Genomic DNA, 23,906 nt, shown 5'->3' with positions numbered 1-23,906 from the left:
GTGAGCAAAGAAGACCTGATTTCTCTAGTTACTTCAGTGTTTTAGGGCTAGGACAGGGCTATAGGATTTATTTCATTTTTATTACTTTTTCCTTGGTAGTAAGATTCCCAGACTGCAGGAACCCTTTTACATACCTTGAGAGTTGCTGGAAGGGGGGAAGATGCCAAGTATAGGTAGTCCTCTACTTATGACCAGAATTGAAATCAGAATTTCTGTTGCTAAGTAAAGTAGCTCTAAATGAGTCATAGCCAATTTTATTACCTTTTTTCCACAGTGATTAAGTGAATCACATGATCATTAAATGAATCTGGCTTCCCTCATTGACCTTGCTTGTTAGAAGCCCACTTGGGAAGGTGGCAAATGGCGATCACATGTCCCTGGGACACCACAACCATCACAAATACATGCCTGTTGCGAAGCGCCCAATTTTTGATCACATGACCACATGGATTCTGTGATAATTGCAAGCAGGATGACTCGTCGTAAATTACTTTTTTCATTGAAGTTGTAATTCTGAACATTCCCTAAATGAATGATTGTTAACTGGAAGGCAACTCCCTTGAAGGTAGATGGTGGCATAGAAACTGCATAGAAAGGGAGGAAGCCGAAGGTGCGTAATCTCCAAGTACTTCGGGGACACAGGGCTTGAGATTGCTCAGGTGTTTCACTTTATAGTTTCAGCCATGTTGGTACACCTACAAATGCAGATGGAACATGTATTTGAGATAGGATGGTTGCCTTATGTCCATATAAATTCATTATAAAAGAATTTTTAATTTTTAATATTTTTTAGTATTTTATATATTCAAATTTTAAAATTGGTTTTAAATTGATTGGGGTTTTAATTTGTCTGGGCAAAACTATTTAATTTGATTTTAATTCTGCTTTTAAATTTTGTATGTATGGATTTTATTGTTGGCTGTTCACCGCTCTGAGTCCTTCAGGAGTAGGGCAGTATAGAAATCTAATAAAATGAAAAATGAAATGCCACTGGAGTCCCAGCAAGACTGGCCTACAGTATTTGCCAGCTATCTGAAGAGGATCCAAATATGGAAAGAAAGACCAATCATAGTTCAAAACCTCTGATGGAGATTTTGCTCTTCTGTAATGAAAGACAACAGGCAAGCAGGGTGAGAATCTTCTAGTTACCACAATTGATAGATATCACCAGGCCAGATCTGAGACACACAGCCAAGTGTTGAGGTGACAACCTTACTTGAGCTAACTGCTTTCCATCTCTTTCTCCCTGACCTTCCTTGCAGAATTGTTGTGAAGATAAAGGCCTGAGGGGAAGAAAAAGGGAGAGCATAAATTAAATCAGATCTAGCAGGGGTGAAATGCTCCCAGTTTGGACCGGATCTCTCGATCCAGTAACGATGGCGGTGGGTGGTTCGGAGAACCGGTAACAGAAATCCCTGCCCCCCCCCCCATGCCCAGCTGAGCGGCGCGATCATCAGAGGCTTTTTTTTTTACTTTTAAAAGAATTTTTTCTACAAATGCTTTTGAAAGTAAAAATAAAAAAGCCTCTGATGATCGCACGGCTCAGCTGGGATTGTCAGAGCTGAAGAGGTTGTAGAAAAAATGCTTTTAAAAGTAAAAAAAAAAGAAGTTGGCCATGCCCATCCAGTCACATTACCCCCCACCAACCCACACCCACAGAACCGGTAGTAACTAATTTTACATTTCACCACTGAGATCTAGGTTACAAAAATTCAGACAACCTCTAGACAGCAATGAGATTGACGTTTTCTCTATTCCTCTGCTGCCATGATACTGATTTTCGCAGTCCAGATCACCTAGCCATAAATAACTGCATAAATATATATCTATGGATACACTCGTCAAGCATATAAAGATGGGTAAAATGCTTGACAAGTAGATATTGAGTACATGATGCTCTTCAACAAGAAGATGTAGTGATGGAAAACTTTCCTCTGGTACCTAATGCAGTTAAAAGTACACAAATCCTGTCCCTGTAAATATGATAAGAGTCCAGGTAAGAAAATAGGCCCTGTAGGAATAGGTGAAATCTTCAATGTCTAAGCAACTGAGACTTGTTCTTTAGTTCTTTCTTTCTGCTCTTGATTTCTCTTAGATGAGCCACAGAACATTAAGACCTCATCCAGGACTCTTGGCATTGTCTGAAAGAGCTAGATGAGGTCTGGTTACTCCTGAACTGGAATGTTGCCAACTTTCCACTAAATAAATCATGAATAGTCTGCTCAACAGTCCCCGTGGAGCATTGCCATTCACTCCCTTCTGCTATTCAAAGAGCCAGGAAGGTAGCCAATGCCACAGGTGGGGTCCAGCTTTGCTGAAATACAATCAGCTTTCTAAGCTGAGAAAGGGGATCATGGCGCATGTGTGAGTGAATCATAATGGAGAGTAAGACTTAAGGAAGCAAATGCAGGTATGAGGGTGGAAACAGAGAGAGCAAAATAGAGAGGAAAAAAACTGTAAATATCTAAGCATTATGCTGGTCTGTGACCATAATAAAGATTTGCTTTGCTTTGCTTTGCTTTGCTTCCTGAACAGATATATCAAGTAGCAAGCAAGGGTCCAGAGAGGGCAAGATAGTTTTATCAAAGACTTTCTTTAAAAAAAAAAATAGACTGTACTAACAGGTGATTTTATTTTATTTCCAGGGTATTGTTTCAGTCTCTCTTCTTTACTGCATTACTTTCAAAAATAAGTAGGTAATATGTAAATGCCAGGGACTCCATAGTGTTGCTCAAACCGTATCCTGCAGGCATTGAGACCTCTTGGGTTTCCTACTTCAGGGAGTTGTTTTACCTTGTTTGCATTGCATCATTAGTGAAAAGCCAATCTGGACCGGTTCATATGTCTGACCTGATAAGCTCAGATTCCCTCTACATCCTCCGGCTTCAATCTCACTCCTTACAATAATAAGATGACTTGATTGGGTTTTGATGGAGAGCGGGGGTGAGCTGTGACAGAAGCTGCGGTCCCCTCCTACTCCCATGCCAGTCCCCGGCCCTGGGAAACACAAGGGATGATCCATTAGAAGCAGGGAAAGCAAAGAGAAAAAAATGCCTGAAAGAATGGGGAAATAAGGGAGATAAAGGAGGGGAAGAAAGGATAGGAAACAGGAGAATGAGAGAAAGAAAAGGGAGAGAGAGTGTTTAGAGTGGGTAGGAAAAGTGGTCTCAGAATGAGGAAAACATTGCAGAGAAAAAATTAACGGGAAAAGGAGTGAGACAGTGGAAGGCATATGTAGCTGAAGGGTGTATTCTGAGATATTTGCATTACTTCAGATCTAGAAATATAACACTATGGCAGTCCGACTAGGAGTGTGTGCCTTTGGAGAGGACAGATGCCAGCAGAGTGGTCCACAATAGAGTGGCAAGCAAGTAGCATAAGGAACAGAACTGGAGCAACTGGAAACAAGAAAGAATTAGGAATATAGGTCAATGTCAGGGATGTGCCTATGACAATGGGAGCCAGAGAGGAAGGCCACGGCAGTGGGAAAAGGGGCAGGTCCTTGCCATAGATCATCTTCCCCAAAGAGGGAGTAAATAGCAAGAGCTCCAAAGGAGGACAATAGTTCTTTGCCAGCCTTCAGCATGTTCTTTTTTCTTCGGGAGACCCGCCGACTGAACAGTGAGGCATCACGCCTGCAGGCGTCTAGTTCCCGACAAGGTGCTCAGAGGCAGTCCAAGGGTGGACATTTCCGAAGGACAAGCAGTTGGTCCCATCAAGAAGACCGGCAATCCATGCAGCGGCCCAGGATCAGGAGTACTTCTGACCCTGCCTCAACCACCGCCTCTGGATCCCTCTCTCACACCCGCTTCCAGTTGGCTGATGGAGCAACTTTGCCTGCAACCAAGCCAGAGGACAAGCCATTGCAAGAGGATGTCGGAAGGATCACCTTGGCTCACGCAGAAGATAAATGCCTAAGTATCAGGGATATGGAGCTTAGCCTCACCTCTGTCTTTGGGCAGGTAACTTAAAAAACTGGGAGCAGATGGGGGAAGCCATGACAAGGAAGAAGAGTGGGCCATCCAGGAAGAGGAGGGGGCTGAAAATCAGGGGATTTATACTTGAGGTCCAATGGAAGAAAAGCTCAAATAAGAGAAATTCTCCAGTTATCAATATTCCACCTTCTATTATTGTAGGGTTTTAAAAAATATTTTATCTTTTTATATAAAAAGAACCATTCTAGGCTTTTCCCCTCTTCTTATTTTTTTTCATAGCTAGAAATCTTGCTTTCCTGCAATGTCCCAAGTTAGCTCAGGATTTTTCAGCATTTACTATGTTGGCTGGGGAGTTAGCCATATATGAAAAGTCATAGACTTTTTACTCATTACACTGGGACCAGCTGAAGAAGTCTGGAGGCCAAGATCTGGTTTTTTTTTTCTTCCTAATCTTGAAAATCCTTGTGAAGGAATTCCTAATCAGGAGGATTGGCCCCTTCTGTAATTTAAAATAGTACCAGTTTGAGATTGGTGGTGCCCCCATCCAATACTGTAGGGCTTTGGGCCATAACTACCAATTTAGCTCTTCCTGCTCCAGAAGAAATTAAGACAATTTTGCTGCATTTCTGTTGGAGCTGTGAGTGGATTGGTTTGTAGAAACGCCTCCTTTTTCTTTTTCTCCCTCACACTGTGAAAAGCAAATGCAGTGAAGGAGGAGTGGGGTGGGTGGAGGCGGTAGCAGGATAGCATCTGGCTACCATTTGAATGTGCCCTACAGAAGGGAGCATAGGCTGGCTATTACACAGAACAGAGCACAAGGATACTTACATAGGGGAACGAAAATGTTGCACTGGAAGTATGCTTTCCATTCTGCCACGGTTGTTAAAAGGCTTGCAAAAGATAACTATTCTTTGAGGATCTCACTTGCAATAGGCAGACCATGGTAAAATGTAACTTTGGATGGGTAAGTCTAATAAGACCTGAGGGGTTATATCAATTTTTATAATTTAATAACACAAACAACAAAAGGGTGGTGGATTTGGCTGTCAGATCAACAATTCAAGCCCCAATTTTGCCTTTAAAATGAACAACACGATGCTAAGGCAAAGGGGAAAGTGGTGTAGATGGTCCTCATTTAGCAACTGCCTCACACAGCAACCATTTGCAGTTACAACAGTTATGAAGAAGTAACTTTCCACCAATCCTCACATTTACGAACTTTGCAGGTCTTAAAACAAAGGAAAGCTGAAGTAAGTTCATATACTCAGTTGCAGTTTCACTTAATGACTACTTCACTTAACAACCACATTTCCAATCCCATTGGGGTTGCTAAATGAGGATTACCTGTATTTAGCTACAGCGCTAAATGAGCAATAGAAGGACTGTATTCAGAAATCTTGTTGGACATTGGATTGACACAGTGCTAATATGAACAGTTTGTAGTTCATCAATAGTACGTGGTTCATGGATAATTGGCAATAGCAGGTAGAGAGTTAGAACATAGAACAACAGAGTTGTTGGAAGGGACCTAGGAGATCATCTAGTCCAACTCCCTGCACAAGCTGGAGAGTTTATACCATTTCAGACAAATGGCTGTCCAGTCTCTTCTTGAAAACCTCCAGTGATGGGGCACCCACAAATTCTGAAGGAAAGGCATTCCGCTGCTTAATTGTTCTGTTGGGAAATTTCTCCTTAGCTCTAGGTTACTTCTCTCCTTGATTAGTTTCCTTCCAATGCTCCTTGTCTTGCCTTCTGGAGCTTTGATAAATAGTTTGCCCCTCCCCATCTTTGTGACAGCCCCTCAAATACTGGAACACTGCTATCATATCACCCCTAGTACTTTTCACTAGACTAGACATACCCAATTCCTGCAATTGTTGTTCCTATGTCTTAGTCACCAGCTCCCTAATCCTCTTTGCTGTTCTTTTCTGCTCTTTCCAGAGTCTCAACATCTTTTTTAAATTGTGGTGACCAAAACTGGATGCTGCTGCTACACACTGTTGGCTCATTTTTAAGTGATTGTCCATTTGGACTCCAAGATCCCTCTGACAGTTACTGGCATTGAGTCAAGTTTGACTTAGTCTGTACCTGTACAGTTGGTTTTTCTTGCCTAAGTGTAAAACCTTACTTTTATTTACTTTGAATTTCATTTTGTTAGACAGGGCCCAATGTTCAAGTCTGTCGAGATCCATCTGGATCTTGAGCCTATCTTCTGGGGTGTTGGCTATTCCTGCCCGCTTAGTGTCATCTGCAAATTTGATGAGTTCCCTTCTATTCCCTCATCTAGATTGTTTATGAATATATGAAGAGTACTGGGCGTAAAACTGAACCTTGGGGAACCCCACTACTTCGTACCCTCCACATAGATGTAGTTTTGTTGAGGACTACATGTTGAATATGGTTTGTCAGCCAGTTACAAATCCATCTGGTGGTGATGCTGTCTATCCCACATTTTTCTAGCTTACCAAGAATACTATATGTTGTCAAATACCTTTGCCAAATGCCTTTCTAAAATCTAAATATATACTATGTCCATGGCTTTTCACTGATATATTAATTTAAAATATGATTTGTTTGGCACAAACTGTTTTTGATAAACCCATGTTGCAACTGACTATAACTTTACTTTTACTAGATGTTTGCAGATTTGTTGCTTGATTATCTTTTCCAAAATCTTTCCAGATATTGATGTCAGGCTGATTGGTCTGTAATTTCCTGGATCTGGGATCCCCCCCACTTTTTTTTGGAAGATGGGAACCATATCAGCATTTTTCTAGTCCTTAGGTAGTTCCCCTCTGTTCCAAGAACTTTGAAAAATATGGTTCAAAGGTTCTGAGATCACATCTGCCAGTTCCTTCAAAACTCTGGGATGTAATCCATCAGGACCAGGGGTTGGTTCTACTTACCTTTACTACCAGTTTGCAACAGGAGCACGCGCGCGTTTCTGCGCATGCACAGATCACCCGTGATGACGTCATGGCGGGTGGGTGGAGCTTCCCGCCGGTTTTACTACCAGTTCTATAGAACCAGACTGAACCGGGGGCAACCCACCACTGATCAGGACCCGGAGATTTGAATCTATCTAGAGCTGACAGGTGTTCTCTTACCTTATTTTTGCTTATTTTAATTTGCATTCCTAGCCTGTCTTTTACGGTTTTGTTTTTGGTAAGTTGTTTTTATTTTCTTTGTAAGTGAAGAAAGATATAAAGAATGAATTAAGCAGTTCTGCTTTCTCTTTACTGCCTGATACATTCTTGCCATGTTCTCCCATGAATGGATCGATTGGGTTTTTTTTTTACTTTTCTTGTTTTTTATGTGTTGAAAGAAACTTTTAAAATTGTTTTTGACATCTGTTGTAAATCTTAATTCATTCTGAACCTCAGCTTGCCTAACTTCATTTTTGCAGGTTCAGGCAATTTGGTGGCATTCTGCTTTAGTTATTTGTCCCTCTTTCCATTGTTAGTACTTATCTCTTTTTTCTTTCAATTTCAATTGGTCAGAAAGTTCTTCATGCATTCATGCTGGGGGTTTTCTTGATTTTCTTGTGTTTCTTGATTTTCTTGGTTGAGCCAGTCTTTCCTGGTTTGATGCTGCTTCATGTAGTCTAAAAATGGGGTGATATGTGAAGCTTCCTTGTTGATGTCCTATGGGGTCTTATGCTTCCTGAAAACCATATCATCTCTAGAAAAAAACATACCCGAACTTGAACAAACTCAAGTTTAAGTTTATTCATATTTAAGATCTGAATAAAATGACTGCACATTGATTGGTTTCCCTTTGCCTCAAAATCAAGTTAAGGTATGTAATTACTTCTTCACAGAACACGCTGACTTTAGAACATTGCAAAACATGAAATGAAATGCTATTTTTATGATATCTCCAAGAAGCACATATTCTTTCATTCTTTTCCTATACAAATACAATGGTCATCAACACATCTGAAATATTACTTTTTGGTGAATAATCTAAGATCTAAGGATCCAACAGTCAAGAAATGTGCCTCTGTAATGGTATGAGGAAATGACTTTGGGAGATTGGGGAAGAAATACTGCCTAGGGAATGATCAGATAAAAGGGGACATATAGCCCACAACTGCATAATGTGAAGAGACTCAGTAAAGGAACCTTCCTAACTTCTCAGACTGTAAAAGAGATGGTGGGAGATTTGTACTTTCAGATGTGCAAGATTCTGTTAATGTAATCTTACAATAAACTAGACTTAGTTCATCTGGTCATGTTTCCTGTCTGATCAACTTAGGAAGGCTGACAGCCTCAGACTAGCCTTGGTAAAGTAGCAATGAAGCCTATTTTATGGGGGAAAAAACATATTCAGATTCCAGGATGTGTCTATACCTGCAATGATTAGAACTGAGCAGGCAATGGCTTTCTCTGTGACATCCTGTGGAAATGAAAGTCAGACTTTGAAGAAGCAAGATAGAAAGAGTACTGATGCTTTTAAATGTTGTGGTTGGAGAAGTTTATTGAGAAAACCATGGACAAATCAACCCAGAGTTCTCTCTTGAGGCACAATTGATCTGGCTGAAATGATCATATTTTGGATATATTATGTTTGCTCTTTTGAGAAGGCTATAATGCTGGGAAAAGGGAGAGGAGAGGAGAAGTCAGCAACTTCATTTGTTATAATAATTTGATTAATTGTATAAATCTGCAAATTTTCTGTGAACAGATGAAGCAAGTCAATGAATGTGATTGCTCTGGCATAACACTTCCACTCTTAAAGCTTTCTATTTTTTTCTAATCTAAACCTGGGCCTTTCCCCTGTGTTATATTTGAATTTTCAATAAGCTGAGGAAGACTACTTTGTGTTAGAAAGGCCTTAAATACTTAAACAAACAAGCCTGAATTTCTCTGCATGCCTTTATGACTCACAGAAATTGATCGGATTGTATGACCCAAATATGCTTTTAAAATAAGCCCTCGATTTGTACCAATTTTCATAAATGCTACAATTGTAGTTTTATTTCTCACTGGGGAATTGTTTAGACAAGATATTGTTTTTCCATTTCCAATATTTCTCTCTTCCAATTTCTGTCCTGAATTAGTGTTAATTATAACAGATGTTCAGCTCTAGTGAGAATGGCCTTGAGTGTCTAAATACAGGGGATTTTACTAGCTCATTCAGATCTTTTGCCAGTTGTATGTGCTACTTTGTACGTCCAATGATGCCAGTAGGGCTACAGCATCTATACACAGTGGAAACAGTCCATCCTTGGTGCAAATATTTCAAAATATAGATGACTGTCACAGAGGAGATTATGGCCACATATACTCTGACAGAGAGGGAGATTAGTTTATGATTCAGGGACTCTCCGTTTGCAGGCCTCTGACTGAGATGGGTTTTTGGAAGGAGTCAAGAGGAACAAACTATGGATAATGTTTTTCTTCCTGGGATACTGCTGTGCTCAGAGAAAGAGATGTCTGCTTGCCCCTCCATTCTCTGTTTCAGCACCATCTATTATTGAGTTTTACATAATCCTGAGGATTATGGTACTACTCTACGCCTTTCCCCCTCCATTTACTTTCCCTTAATATTCTAGATATATACAACAATAAAAACCCTGAAAATCCTCAAAGAGACTAAACCTCCTAGAAGAGAATCACTTGTTACTATAAAAAACCCACTGCCATCAGCGCCAGCTGCCTGCAGCCCAATGCTCTGCTCCGTGGGATGGGGGGGCCTTAGAAGCCATGGGCAACTGCACCAAAACCCTTGGCCAGCGACTCTCCAAGGTAGGGAGAAAAAGATGGAGGGGGGGGCTCATCCTGTTGCATTCCCATTTTTCTGTCTGGCTCCTTGCATGTGGCTGTTTCAGCATGTTTGTCTACTTTCCTTGTTTCGTTGTGTCTGTCCTTTAATGTCCAGATTTGAGGCCTGAATTCTCTTAGAAAATATGGCAAAATGTCCCCATTTGGTGAGTGTTTGTGGAAAAATTCTTTGCTTTGCCCTGTCTCAGACTAATGGGCTTTGAGGTATCATCCCAAGATCCTTTAGCTCTAAATAAAAATTCTCCAAATTGTTGCGATGTTTTACAGAAGAATAATTCAGGAGACTGAAAATGGCCCTTATCTTTCTCCGTTTTAATCCTTAGTTTACCAGCCTGATCTATTTCTTGCATCCAGTGAGTGGGGGAAATGAACAAGTTGTAACCCAGGATCAGAAAATATTGGTTCATGGAATTGGGTCCCATTGTTTATGCTCACTCCCACATTCTTGCACTTGGTCAAGGTCAGTCATCTCCATTCTTGATGACTAGATGAGAAGAACCAGCCTGTATCCCAGTATTTGCATACCAATTTTGTACACCGCTTAGACTATCAAATTAAGGAAAGGGTGACAAGACAGAATGGAAAGAAAGAGAGTGGGGAATTGTTTAGTGAAGGAAACAAAACATGTATGTTGGAAAAAAATATTTAGGTGTAATAGTAGGAAATCTATGTAGCTCAGGGCTAAATTTTTGGATTCTTGAGGTTCTCTTGGTTGTTTTCCTACAGATGTTTCATTACCATGTTAGGTAACATCATCTCTAGGCTTATGTTTCTGTCTGTTGTCAAGAATCATGTTTATGTAATCGTCAAAGCACTCTAATTGTAACTTTTACAAATTTTTGATAAAGAGAAGACATTCAACCAAAGCTAAACAATAACAACAACCAAAAAAAAGAGAGAGAGAGAGAGAAGCTGCCAATCAATTTTTAAATTTGAAAGCATGAGGAAGATGGTCTCTGTAACCAAATTCTCATGAACTGGTCAGCCCAGTTTTTATCTCTGTCTATGTTGCTTCAGTATAGAACTGCGTAAATAAGCACTCTATATGATTTCATAATCCCCTTTTTGTTAAATTAAAAATGATGATTTAGTGGGCATTTTTGGAGGAGTTTGAAAAATTGAAAGTTGTGTGCTTATGTGGCAAAGAATATTTACTCAGAGTTAGGGCATTCTTTTACACCACCCATGTTTTAATGACTTTTAAGGAATATTTTACTACATACCATTTAAAAATCAGTTTTACTTCTATTTAACTTTTATATCCATTGCTGGATAGAAAGTATGGGTGTTTTAATGCAACACACATGAAGGACATCTGGTTAGGAAAGAAACATAGTTTGCCAAGAATCCTGTTAAAGAATTCATTGCCCTCCTCGCCAAACCACATTTCCTTGAGATTCAGTCTAAATCTGTAGGGATAATATGTAGGACAAAAAGCAGAGAGATCATTAGGAAAAATAAGCACACCTACCCTAAAGGTGTTATTGTTAGGATCCAATGCTTGAGGCATTGGTGTATGAATCCCAGCAGTATGACATTTTGGAAAGAGTGGAATATGTATTCTACGTCTCCCTAAAACCATGTGTATGCATTGAGTAGGTGCCACGAGTATCATCTATGGCAGGGGTGTCAAACTCACGGCCTGCAGGCTGTCTGCATCGTGTGCTGACCACGCTCGTGCCTAGTTTAGCAAAGGGGAAGGGGGAAGTCGCGATACATCAGGTGACAATGCCATGATGACGTGAGTTTGACACCCCTGATCTATGGTATTAGGAAAATACACCTGCTTGTACTCCAGCATGGATCCTGCTGCACTGGTGTTATAAACAACGCTTTTGACTCCCATTAAGGATTCACTGAAGGGTTGTGCGGGTTGAAATATACTGTACCATCAGCTGGCTGACATCAATTGATGGATGTTAAGGTGTTTCTCAGCTGGTAACATTTCTCTGTTGTTCCTTGTTTTTCTTTTGTATTCTTGTCCTTTTTCCTTTCTGTCTATTCTTTCCTTTCCATTACATTCTTTCCTTTCCTAGAATCTCCCAAGAGTCAGGAATCTTAAACCCTCAGGCATGATAGTATAGGGCCTTTAATCAAACATACCTAATTGCAGGCTATTGTGAAGGAGAATAAGCAACCCTCAGAAGCTCTTGACTCCCCAACCTCTTCTAACAGCAAGCTGGATGAAATGGATGATGGCACACAGCATCCATCTTTGCAGAATTACTCAATGTTGCATGGCTTGGTGGGGCCAGCCTGCATCTTCTTGCGCCAGAGCATCGCCATCTCATTGATCGTACGTACTCTGCTTCTCCTGTAGCTGCCACCATATCTCCACTTTCCTCAATGACCCTCTGCCCTGTCGGTATGATTCTCTACCCTCTGTGTAGTTCCCCCACTGCTCCATTATGAATTAGCTCACCTTCAGAGTTTTCTGCTCCCTCAGAAATCCCACTTAGCACCTTTTCTGCATACAAATTATAAATCCCTGGATGTATAAAAGTGTCCTTCAGTGACTTCATTGTCCCTATGTAAAAAGCTTGGAAACTGGAAATATTAATAATTAATAGGGATATATTGATACGCAGTTGTTTCATGCACATTATGTTACTGCATGCCTGATAAATCAATAATATTTACACCATGCCATAAAAGAGGAAAGTGAGGTTACTGGGGTTAGATGCTAAAGACTGTGATGGAAAGCAAAGCTCTTAAGGCTATTTGGTAGTTCATGGCAAAGACAATCTCCTATTTTGAGACTCCACAATGGGCAGATTGATCTTTTAATATCAGCTTTTGAACGAACCTCCAACTAGGTGAACCCTTTTAACATATTGCCATATATTACCTGCTCAATGTCAATATCCACAAAACACCCATTTTTAAAAGGAACTACAACCCATGACCCATTGGGTTATCCTTCTTTCCACATATAATATAGGCTGGCATTCTTTCTCCTCCCCTCAGGATTCCCAGAAGAACCCTGGGAAAATGTCCTCCTTCACCTTGGCTGACACATATATTACCTGCCACTTTGCTGGGGGGAGTGGGAAAAAAGACTGTCCTAAACAGTGTACCTGTGCTCCTCATCCTTGTGTGTTCCCTCACTCTACGTTGACCAATAGCGCCCCCCTCAACCCTTCTCCACCAGCAGGCATCTGAATTACTCCTCATTCTTCCCTCACCACCCACTAAGAAAATTTAAATTTCAGCCTTGTTTCCAAAGCATCCAATCACCAATCCCCTGTCGGGCTTTGCTGTCAATTGGATGCAAAGGGTATGTCCCTCTCATTTTTCCTTGCACCATGCATCCTATGGCTTTCAGGAATGTGTAGTTAGAAATAACAATCACAATGACTGCGGCAATCAGCAGTGATGCTGCAGTGGCCACAACTTTGCTAATACAACTGGTGAAAAATTCTTGAAATTTCAATTACCTCAGAATAATGGATCCTGGATTCTGGATGCATTCTTTAAATTAGCTCATTTGAGGTACCTTAATTCAAAACTTGTTGCAAAATGTCCTCCTTCTGATTCACTGTTTTGCCCAATTGAAGGTTACAAACGGATGGGGGAATCAGACATAAAAGGTATTCAAATAAGCATCAGTTGGCAAACTGTTTCTGTTTTGTCTTTTCACTGGCCTCTACTCTTGTTCTCTCCTTAGGACCGAAAGCTGCGAGCGGAAGAAATTGAAGGTAAAATGAAAAATACTTTCTCATAATTCTTTTTTAGGTCTTTTCAAGCTCAGCTAGTCTGCATGCTGATCTGAAATCTAGGGCCCTGCAGGCAGCTGAGAAAGTTCTTGAAAGACATGTCAGGAACAGGTGATAAACTGGCAGCTGAGGGCAGCATAGGGCTTGACACTAGTCACTACATGATGCTCCCCTTTAAATTTTGATATACTCCCCTGCTCTGAAAGAAAATAGTTCTTAATCCTAGACTGAATTAATTCCATAGTATCATTTAAGGTATTTTCATCTTCCCCTCAATCTGCTTCTCACTTCCAAAGGAATCTCAGAACAGCCCACAACTGTTCCTGCAGAACTCAAGCTGAAGGAGAAACAAAATAAGAGTTACCAGATAGTGCTAGGCCACCTTCGTCCTTCTTCTGTCACTGCTTTGTTGTTAGAAGGATGTGGTGCCACTATAGGCATCTCCATCCTGTGTAGTAGTGCATTTTTGCCATTTCTGCTGTAAAAAGTTTCACAGTTCTAATTTTGTATGGTTTTATCATTTTGCCTGAGTGTATGAGCTTGTTTCACTGAGAATATTTTTAATGGGAAGCAGATTAAATCAATGGTACAGGTAATATAAATAACAAATATCCCTCAATAAATGTGGAGTGCAAAATCAAACATTATTTCATTTCTGTAATGGAGGAGGTTGTTACCCTTTAATGAATGCTACTAAAGTAATGATAATTTTATCATTTAAAGAATTGTAAGGATTTTTTTTCCTCTGGTGTGTGTGAGGACCTTTCTCCCAGCTTCAGTCTTGTTTAGCTTTTCCTCTAACATAGCAAGAATTAAAAGTCATTGAAAGATGATGGTTATGGCTAGGAATGTTCCCTGTGTACTTCACAACTGAAGTAACACACATTGCTGCCTAAAGGGGGTCTCATAAGACCTAAAGTCTAAATCTTCATTAGTCGATCCTCCTGCTAAGAAGTGCTGCTAAATGAGAATTTATTGTGCAGCTACACTCTCTTGTTTATAAAACTTTGTGAGACCAACTGACATTTGCAATTCTACCACTTTTCCCATCATTTTCTTCTACTGCAGAACTTCAGTTAAAGATGGCAATGTTGAAATAATAGCACAATTTTTAAAGATGAGGAAAGGAAAATACATCAAACAAAGTGGGAAAAACAGTCCCAGGGAAGATCAATTTTTTTCCCCCTTTCTAAAATTCTTGTACTTTTTATTTAACAAAATAAAACTAGTGGTGTTCTTTTTAAAATAAAAGGTTTGCTTTTCTATCATGAGTCTGGATTCTGGAGGATGTGAAGGCTATCCATTATAATGTGACTCATAATGATTCAGTTGCAATGGTGATGGCTGCATTGCTGGAAGATCTGTAAGACCAAGTTAGGGACAGATTGTCATGGAGAAAATTATGTGGTTGCTAAGAGTTCACTGATTTAATTGTTTGTAGTCAAAATCAAGAATTAATGTTAGTAAGGTATCATTTTGCTTATTTAAACTGGGAAAATCAAGTTTGAGAGTTTCTACTTAACATTGTGAAACTGTCTATCAGGAGTTATGAAATTATTCAGAAAATTGGATTTTCTGATAAACTTTCACTGAGCAGTTGATGAAATACAGGCATTATCAAGGGAATTAATGGAATGGAGTCTAGACATTTACACATTTTGCTGCTATCTTCTAGCTCTCTATTGTGGGTACTTTTAAAATACTATACTAATTTGCTAAAAAAATAGGTGTAAATTACTGTAAATCACTGATTTAATTTAGTATTTAATTGCACCAATTTGTTTTGTTATTTGTTTTCTCAAGCTATGTTTTCTTTTAGGTACAATGCTATTCTTTGCTTCTTTTCTTTACCCTATATCCCTTCCTCTGAAAATTTGGGATTTGAATGCCTATGGACCGGGGGTGGGTTCTACTTACCTTTACTACCAGTTCACAACGGGGCCGCGTGCGCTTGCTCACTTTGCTCACATGTGCGCGCGCTGTTCTGTACATGCGCAGAAGCATTTTCATGATGTCAAGGTCAGTGGGCGGGGCCTCCTGCCGGTTTTACTACCAGTTCTATAGAACCGGTGCAAACCAGGGGCAACCCACCACTGCTATGGACCATTTTTGGTCTAATTTTCCTTGAGTAACTTCCAAAGCCACTATTAAACTGGAGCAGAGATGTTAGAATTGGTAAAAATATTGTGTATATTGCATTCTGTCACTCCATTTCCACTTTTGTATCAATTTGGTGCATGCAAGACATGGATGGATCATAGGATTTTCAAGGAAAACAAATTTAGGAAAAAAAGAGTAGTGTGGTTCAGCAATAACAATTTCAGATTGCTGCCAAGATATAGGGATCCTATATCGACAGAGCTGAGCACATAGGATAAAAGACTGGAAGTATTAACCTCTGTCTATGGAGATTCTCAGTCATCCAGGTCATGGTTGTCCCAAAGGTGCTTTTTCAAGAGGCAACTGGACTTCCTTGTTTTTCTTTAAAGACATTTCACTTCTCATCCGAGAAGCTTCTTCAGCTCTGACTGAATGGTGAGGAATGGAAGGAATGGAAGTATGTGCAAATCTGTACATTGCAGAAACAAAATAACCACTTCATAAATGCATGGCACAATATAGAGAACAAACCCATCAGGACAAGATTCAGCAGTCAGTCTGCCTTTAAAGACAAAGGCCACTCTTTTGAAGACAACGAAGTCCACATTTTGGACAGAGAGGACCGCTGGTTTGAAAGAGGGGTCAAAGAGGTCATCTGAGGTCAAAATTGAACATCCCTCTCTCAACAGAAGGGAAGGGATATGACATCATCTATTTCCAGTCTACAACACAGTCCTTTCAACAGCTCCCAAAAGGCTTCATACCCATTTGCACTACTCAGGTGACCCTGAGAACCCAAATAAACCTCCAAGTGGCCTCAGTGACTCTAAAAGAATGCAAATGACCAGCTGTCTGCAAGGAGTATAAAACCTTCCATTCCCCACCATCCAGTCAGAGCTGAAGAAGTTTCTTGGATGAGAAGTGAAACATCTTCAAAGAAAAAACAAGACAGTCCAGCTGCCTCTTGAAAAAGCATCTTTGGGTATTAACCTCTTATTTTTGAAACCCTTTTGCCTACATACCTTTCTGTCTGGGTATAGGTGGCTTGGTAGTTACTGCTACCACCGATACTTTCCAGAGAGATTTTATGTGGTGAGAGAGAAATAGGAGCCTCATAGACAATTTGCTTTATTAAGATAAAAAAAGGAAAAAAATTTAAAAAGTATAAATTCCTTTGCTCTACCTCCTTGAGCTGTGTCACTAAGGAAATCAATGCCACCTCTTTGTGGGATTCATCAATCTCACAAGGCTTGTCTAGAATAAAAAATTATTAAAACGGGAAAGAGAAAATGCAAAAATCAGTTTGTAGTTTTAAGCTATGTGCTAAAATATTCGATGGCTGTTAGCTCTTCAAGGTGGTCCAGACATGAAACCAAAACCATAAGTACCAATGCTACCTTTATTATCAGATTACTATAGTAAAACCTTGCAAGTCTGAAGGCACTTGGCCCCTCCTGGGCCTTTAATTACCAGAGTACTAAGGAGGGTCCCTTCTAAGATGCTTTCTCCACCCCTGTTTTTCCTTTAGATTTAGTTCTCTCTTATCAGACTGTTGTCAAGGCTGTGATTCTTCCTCCTGTCTCCAAGGTTTTTCACTGCCCATTACATTGGAAAGAAGATAAAAATACACATTTCAATTTAAAAAGATCTCTCACTGAAAAAAATTATGCAATTATATGAAGAGAAGGGCTGCATCTTGTCACCTGGTACAAGGGCTGGCAGGCAGGCTGCAAGTGTAGACCAGAAGGTGGGGATAGGGGCTCACCTGCCTATTTTGTAGTAGTTTGTTATAACAACTTCTCTCCTTTCAGAGCTCAAGGCGGCTTTTCGGGAGTTTGACAAAGATCGTGATGGCTACATCAGTTATAAGGACTTGGGAGAATGTATGCGAACTATGGGCTTCATGCCTACTGAAATGGAACTCATAGAATTATCTCAACAAATTAGTACGTACCTTCTTCTATAAGTCTATAATGCCTAAGGAATACTATGCAGTAAGGGATGTCCCATTGAGAAATGTCTTCCAGTTACCTTTAATATGGATTCTGAGCTTTTCCTCCCCTGCCTCTTTATCTTTGAGTGCTGGAATTATAATCAGCAATACCTTTTGACTGCCTCTCATTCTTGAATTGCTTTTACAGCACGGATGTTAAAACTGACATTCATCTCTTGATCCCTCCAGTGGTGGGTTGCTACCGGTTCGCCCCGGATCGGGCGAATGGGTAGTGATGGCGGCGGGAGGCTCCACCCACCTGCCCGGATACTTCTGTGCATATGCAGAAGCTTCTGTGCATGAGCAGAAGGGTTGAGTGCACGCACGAGCGCGTGCATGCCCATGAGCAAACCAGTAGCGACGGGTTTTGAAACCCACCCCTGGATCCATCTCAATCATTCATCCACCTTGTTATGAAGAGCATCCTTGAAATTATCTGCTACCTTGACTAGGAATATCTCAGGCTGACAAGTATTAATGGAAGTATTAATGGAGAGAAAACAAGAACAGCACTGGGGAGACCCACTTTCAAGATCATCCTTAGTCAAGAAACTCAGGGTGATCTTGAGCCAATCACTGTCTCTCAGCCCAATCTACCTCAAAAGATTTTCAGGATGGAGAAAAATGACAAATGGGCACAATATGTACATAAATGTGAGCAATTAGATGAAAGGTAGCATATAAATTAAACAAATAAATAGAACCCCCAAATCTTAAATCTTTGCTACCATTGTGAACTGTACCTAGAAACCCATTGTAAGAAATGCAGGGACTCCAAAATAGATGTCATATTATCCTGTCAATGACCACCAGTTAGCAAGCAATCTACCTGCACGTTGAACTAATTGCAGCTTTCAGGTGGTCTTTATTGATAGCCCCATATAAACCATGTTGCAGAAGTCCAGTTGAGTGGAATAAGGGTATGAGTCATTGTAGAAAATCCATGAAACCTTTTTGGGTTCCTTTTTCTCACCTCCACAGAGCATTACTGTTTTGTTTTGTTTTGTTTTGTTTTGTTTTGTTTTGTTTTGTTTTGTTTTGTTTTGTTTTGTTTTGTTTTGTTTTGTTTTGTTTTGTTTTGTTGTTTTGTTTTGTTTTGTTTTGTTTTGTTTTGTTTTGTTTGTGCTGAGACCAAGCACACTTTTAAACCTTTTCTTTCACCAATCCCTCAAAAATTCTTTGAAGTCAATCCCCAATCATTTCTCCTTCTGCCAGTTTGAAATGCTGAGAATGGCAGAGAATGCCATGAACTGATCAGTATTTCTTCAGGATGATCAATAAGGAAAAGCCAAACAAACAAACAAGTAAAATTCAAACTGCTGCAGTTCCTGGAATGAAACCTTCTCTCTCACACACATCCCATTCAAATGAGAAATAGCTAGCACCTCCATTTCCCCACCAATATTTTCAGTTTGAATTGTATGAATAGTCTGAATGTTGTTGTTTAAACAATCTGAACAGTTGCTAGAAAAGGAGCCACTCTGGTCTCTACAGCTTCTGTCGACGGGTACGTGGGTGCCTTTGTGTGTCTCAAAAAAGTCTAGATAGCAGCCACAACTATGTAATCAAAATCTCACCCTTGGGAGACCCCTGGATTTTGCTAAAAAGATTGTGAACTGTGATGCTGCAAGGGTAGCATGTTAGTCATTTTGCAGCAAACTAAGGCACTTTTCCCAATGGCTCTAACCATGGTGGTTGGTTACTGTGCTAAAATGGGTGTACTTGGTCCATGTTGTTTTGACTTTTTCAATACCATTGCAAGTGTTCCCAGGAGTCCCGTAACCCAGGCAAAGCAAGTAGATGTGAAATGAAGAATAATGCTTTTTCGCTTCTTTTCTGCAGGGACAAGCAGACTGCAAAGCTCCAGGGGGCTATTTAGGTTTATCTCCCCCTCCCTTCCCCCCCACCCCAGTGATTGCCTTGAAACAAAAGTTCCATGGAGTATATGTGTTAAACAGAGGCGGGAGGTTTGCCTTGAATTCAAGAAAAGGGGTGAGGCAAGAATTTCCATCAATGAAGAAAAGAACCATGCACAAACAGATTGTTTCAAAGCTTTGGAAACAGTAATACTACCCTTGCTGCAGTTGCAGCTGAGCTGAAAATACTGGCTCAGCTTATTGAAAATAGGCAATGGAATGGGATGGCAGGAGCCAAAACTGTTTTCAAATGAAGATAGAAGCCTCACATTAAAGATGCCCTGAATGTGCAAATGGTTGTGCTAAGGAAAAACTACTGACTGTGTAGACTTTCTAACAGGGTTCAAATTCTGATTATTTAGAAAGCACCTGAGGGCAGGACAAGAAGCAATGGATGGAAACTAATCAAGGAGAGAAGCAACCTAGAACTAAGGAGAAAATTCCTGACAGTTACAACAATTAGTGGAACAACTTGCTTCCAGAAATTGTGAATGCTCCAACACTGGAAGTTTTTAAATAGCGATTGGACAACCATTTGTCTGAAATGGTATAGGGTTTCCTGCTTGAGCAGAGAGTTGGACTATAAAACCTCCAGGGTCCTTTCCAATTCTGTTATTCTATTCTATTCTAGATTGGTAACAGTCATTTTACTTTAAATAAATATACTGTACATAATCCACATAAAAGGGAATTCTGTTGGGGGACATGGTAGTTAGAAAGATGAAACTCAGTTTCTCCCAGTATGAGATGGCCTTGGCTCATGATATAAAATATTTAATTTTGTGTTGCCCTGCTTCTTCTTAAAATGCCTTTATATGTCTACAGCTGGAGGAAAAGTGGATTTTGATGATTTTGTGGAACTGATGGGCCCTAAACTGTTGGCAGAGACAGCAGACATGATTGGAGTTAAAGAGCTGAGGGATGCTTTCAGAGAGGTGAGCTACAGTTATACACTTACAGTTATAAGGATCAGAGGTAGTAGTATTATATGCATGCCTGCTACCTTCCCATAATACATTATGGCTAAATACGTTAATAATGATTTACTGAATAAACATTTGGCTAGTTTCAGTCATAGACTGTTGCTTACAAAACGATTCTGGATGAGTTGAGTCAACACACTAAGCCATAAATAAGCAAATCACACAATCATAGAATGGGAAACCCATATGTGACAAATTGCATGATCACATATGGTGAGCAAAGAGTGGCTGGATAACTATATATTGTGGATGTTTAATTTTGATTAAATTGTTGCAGCCTTGATTCACAATTTTAAGTTAGGCAGTATCAACAACCATCAAATGCTTTAAACAATTGATATGTGTACCTTCAAGATGATCAATGTTTCATCAACCTAAAAAAATAAATAAGAATCAAGTCACAAAGTGAGAAACTAACACCAGAAATTATGTCCTGAATTTGTCAGTTTTGGTTCAGCATCAAAACGAAGAGTTTACATTCTTCTAGGGTCATGCTAATGCCCCACCTTCAGACTTTCCCCCCTTCCTTAGGTAAAACTGACATAAAGGCATATTCTTTATGTATCAAAAGAATTCTTAGTAAGACCAACAAGGCATTGGAGAAAACTGATAGAGAAACTAATCAAATACTTGTGAAATTAAAAAGAATCCTCCTTATTATTGTCTGTTTTACTGGAATCATCTAGGTATAGGAAATAATGAAATGCTGGACTCCAAGGATGTTATATATTTGGGGTTTCATTGAAAACAAGTCACGAGTCTGCAGGCAGAGAAAATTATTTAGTGTAGTAACTGGAGACTATGGTACTATTTTGAACTGAGAAAGCAAAATTACAAATAATTATTTTCAGGCCATTAGGAACCATCCTCTTGCAACATGCAGAAACCTAAAAATGTTTAATTCACATATACTGTAGCTGTCAAGCTTTTGCCTGAATACATCTAGCAAACAGAAATTCACCATCTCATAGAATGATTGGAGTGTCAACATGCTCTTCTTGTTAACAAACTGGGTAGAGTTTCCCTTCCTGTAATTTAAATGCATTCTTCCATGTCTATGACTCTGGGATGAGAGAAAAACAGTTTTTGTGCACATTAACGTATTTTAGGAATTTAAATTGTGTTGTCATTGTTTGTTCTCAAGAGTAACATTCACAGTTCTTTCAATCTCTTTTTATAGATTTAGTTTTTTATAGATTTAGTTTCTAATCCCTAATCATCCTCATGGCCTTGTTCTGAGCCTATTCCAAATTCTCTGAATCCTTCTTAAATAATACTTCTTAACTGCAGCAGCTACCATAGATGTAATGAATGCTTTTTCAGGCATGATTTTGGTTTTGAATTTGCAAAATTCACATGAGTATACATTATAATGTTATTATGTGCAGCTGCTTGAAATGTCTGCTGTATGCAAGCCCGTTTGGATGGGCAGGATATATACATAAGAATGTATTGTATTGTATTGCATTACATTGCCCTGTATCAACTATTTGTTTACTGACTTACTTATCTATATCCTGCCTTTATTTATATCCTGCCTTTACTTATTTATATCCTGCCTTTATTATTTTTACAAATAACTCAAGGTGACTGACATATCCAACACATCTTCCTCTTCCTATTTTCCCCACAACAACCACACTGTGAGGTGGATTGGGCTGAGAGAGAGTGACTGGTCCAAAGTCACCCAGCTGGCTTTGATGACTAAGGTGGACTTTGAACTCATGATTTCCCACTTTCTGGTCTGGTGCCTTAACCACTAGACCAATTGCCATTGTTTACTAGTCAGCTAAGAACAGAAAACAATACTGGGTACAAATAAGACTGGAGAAGTATGAGAGATAACTAAATGAATAGTGAAATAAGGTGTTTGTGTATTTTCTCCTTCCAGTTTGATACAAATGGCGATGGGCAGATCAGCATAGCTGAACTACGGGAAGCAATGCATAAGCTCCTAGGGCAACAGTTGAACTACCAAGAAGTGGATGAGATTCTCCAGGATGTTGATTTGAATGGGGATGGTCTTGTGGACTTTGAAGGTATGACAGGGAAAGTCCTTTTGGGATGAAAACTTGTATTTTACAAATAGAGTAGGATGTCTGAACTGAAGCCGAGAGACTATTTGGAACTTGGTTTTGGGAAGGAATATATTGAACAGGCTGGGAGAAAAAAATATATATTAGGACTTACCAATTTCTATTTAATAGAGAATACAGTCAAAAAGGGACAGCTTGAAAGCTAAGATTTTTTTAAAATTTCAAAGCAGCAAATACTAACCAGAATACCTATATATAAACTTAACTTTTAAACTCAACTGCCGTAGAGCATTTTATCTTTTCCTATTGGCAGGCATATTTTAACTGGAGAAGATAAACATGTGAACTCAATGGTTGGCTCTAAATCTTTACTCAGTGAAAAACAGCAAATCATATTTTGCTCCTATAAAGCTCTGTTGCCTCTTGCAATCTATTTACCTTTCTTTCTTTCATTCTTTTTTTTTAAGGGAGGGTGTCTATTGATACATATACATCTGTTTCTTGGTCAAACTAGTGTGTGATGAAATACTGTAATATTGGAAAAATGAGGTGAATTTTTACAAAATGAGGATCTATAGCTAACTAACCCATTCCTACTTCTCAGCAATGTTTTTAAAAATGATACATTCTTTCTTCTCTCCTAATGTGCTGATATCCTGGCTCTTCTCCATATAGAGTTTGTACGGATGATGTCTCGCTGAGAAAAACAAGCAGCAATGTAAGAATGAAGTGCCTTGAGAAGGACAACTGCCATAAATTCCAGCTTCAATCAATCCAGCCATTAGGCAGCAAAGAATTTCCTACATATCTTATGTTTTCTGCCTGGAACCAAGCAGCTATTCCTATAATCCAGAGAGTTCAGCTAGCTTCAGCACCTTTAAAGATGTTGTGGACATTAACCAGAGGAATACCAGATTTCTGTATTAAACGTGGCCATGAACTTCCCATAGATTTCAGATGCCATCATATCTTGATAACTGTTTGCTGTAACACTGAACTTCCACTTTGTTCATTCCAAGCAGGCTTAACCAACAAATCTCCCTAATTGTGTGTTTTTGTGAAAATATTCCAAATACCTCTGTTCTACTATAAGAAGGGCTGTTTCTCTTTATTTGTTCTTCCTCTAACAGCTGTTTTCTGTTTCAAAATATATTTTGCTTTCCACTGTGGCATAAATAATATTTCATTATTTCTAATATGCCATATAAAGTCATAAACTCTTCGAAATGAAGACAAATATACACGGTCCAGGATAACAATACGAAATTGAATTTGGGTTGGTCACCAGATCCAGAGATTTACTGGAGTAAAGAGTAAATCTCTGGTCCCGTTGATTGACCCAAATTCAATTTTGCACCATAAACTCTTCTTCCTAAGCAGGATAGAAATGCAAAGTGGTTGACTTATGGCCCCAAATAGAATTGCTAGGATCTAGATAGGC

General features: G+C 39.5%; 1 protein-coding gene across 1 annotated transcript; it reads left to right on the top strand.

Annotated features, from left to right (window-relative positions):
* Positions 1 to 11,951: 11,951 nt before the first annotated feature.
* Positions 11,952 to 23,166, top strand: LOC139327449 (calcium-binding protein 1-like). The gene is made up of 7 exons (XM_070957279.1): positions 11,952 to 12,017; positions 13,389 to 13,419; positions 17,349 to 17,483; positions 20,134 to 20,154; positions 20,284 to 20,381; positions 22,321 to 22,468; positions 23,141 to 23,166. The coding sequence occupies exons 1-7, from the start codon at positions 11,952 to 11,954 to the stop codon at positions 23,164 to 23,166; spliced, it is 525 nt and encodes a 174-aa protein (XP_070813380.1).
* Positions 23,167 to 23,906: the final 740 nt, after the last annotated feature.

The sequence above is a fragment of the Pituophis catenifer genome, unplaced genomic scaffold (genome assembly GCF_029215685.1).
Source record: "Pituophis catenifer annectens isolate HBS135680 unplaced genomic scaffold, rPitCat1.0.hap2 SCAF_1, whole genome shotgun sequence".
In the NCBI taxonomy this organism is placed as follows: Eukaryota; Metazoa; Chordata; class Lepidosauria; order Squamata; family Colubridae; genus Pituophis; species Pituophis catenifer.
This window is presented reverse-complemented; position numbering and strand designations above follow the sequence as displayed.

What these genes read in the sequence shown, in the direction of transcription:
- LOC139327449 (XM_070957279.1), top strand. Translation starts at nt 11,952, where the DNA reads ATGTTGCATGGCTTGGTGGGGCCAGCCTGCATCTTCTTGCGCCAGAGC. An exon ending in AGAATTATCTCAACAAATTA is followed by an intron (nt 17,484 to 20,133) that starts GTACGTACCTTC and finishes TCCACATAAAAG; the next exon opens with GGAATTCTGTTGGGGGACAT. An exon ending in TGAGGGATGCTTTCAGAGAG is followed by an intron (nt 20,382 to 22,320) that starts GTGAGCTACAGT and finishes TTCTCCTTCCAG; the next exon opens with TTTGATACAAATGGCGATGG.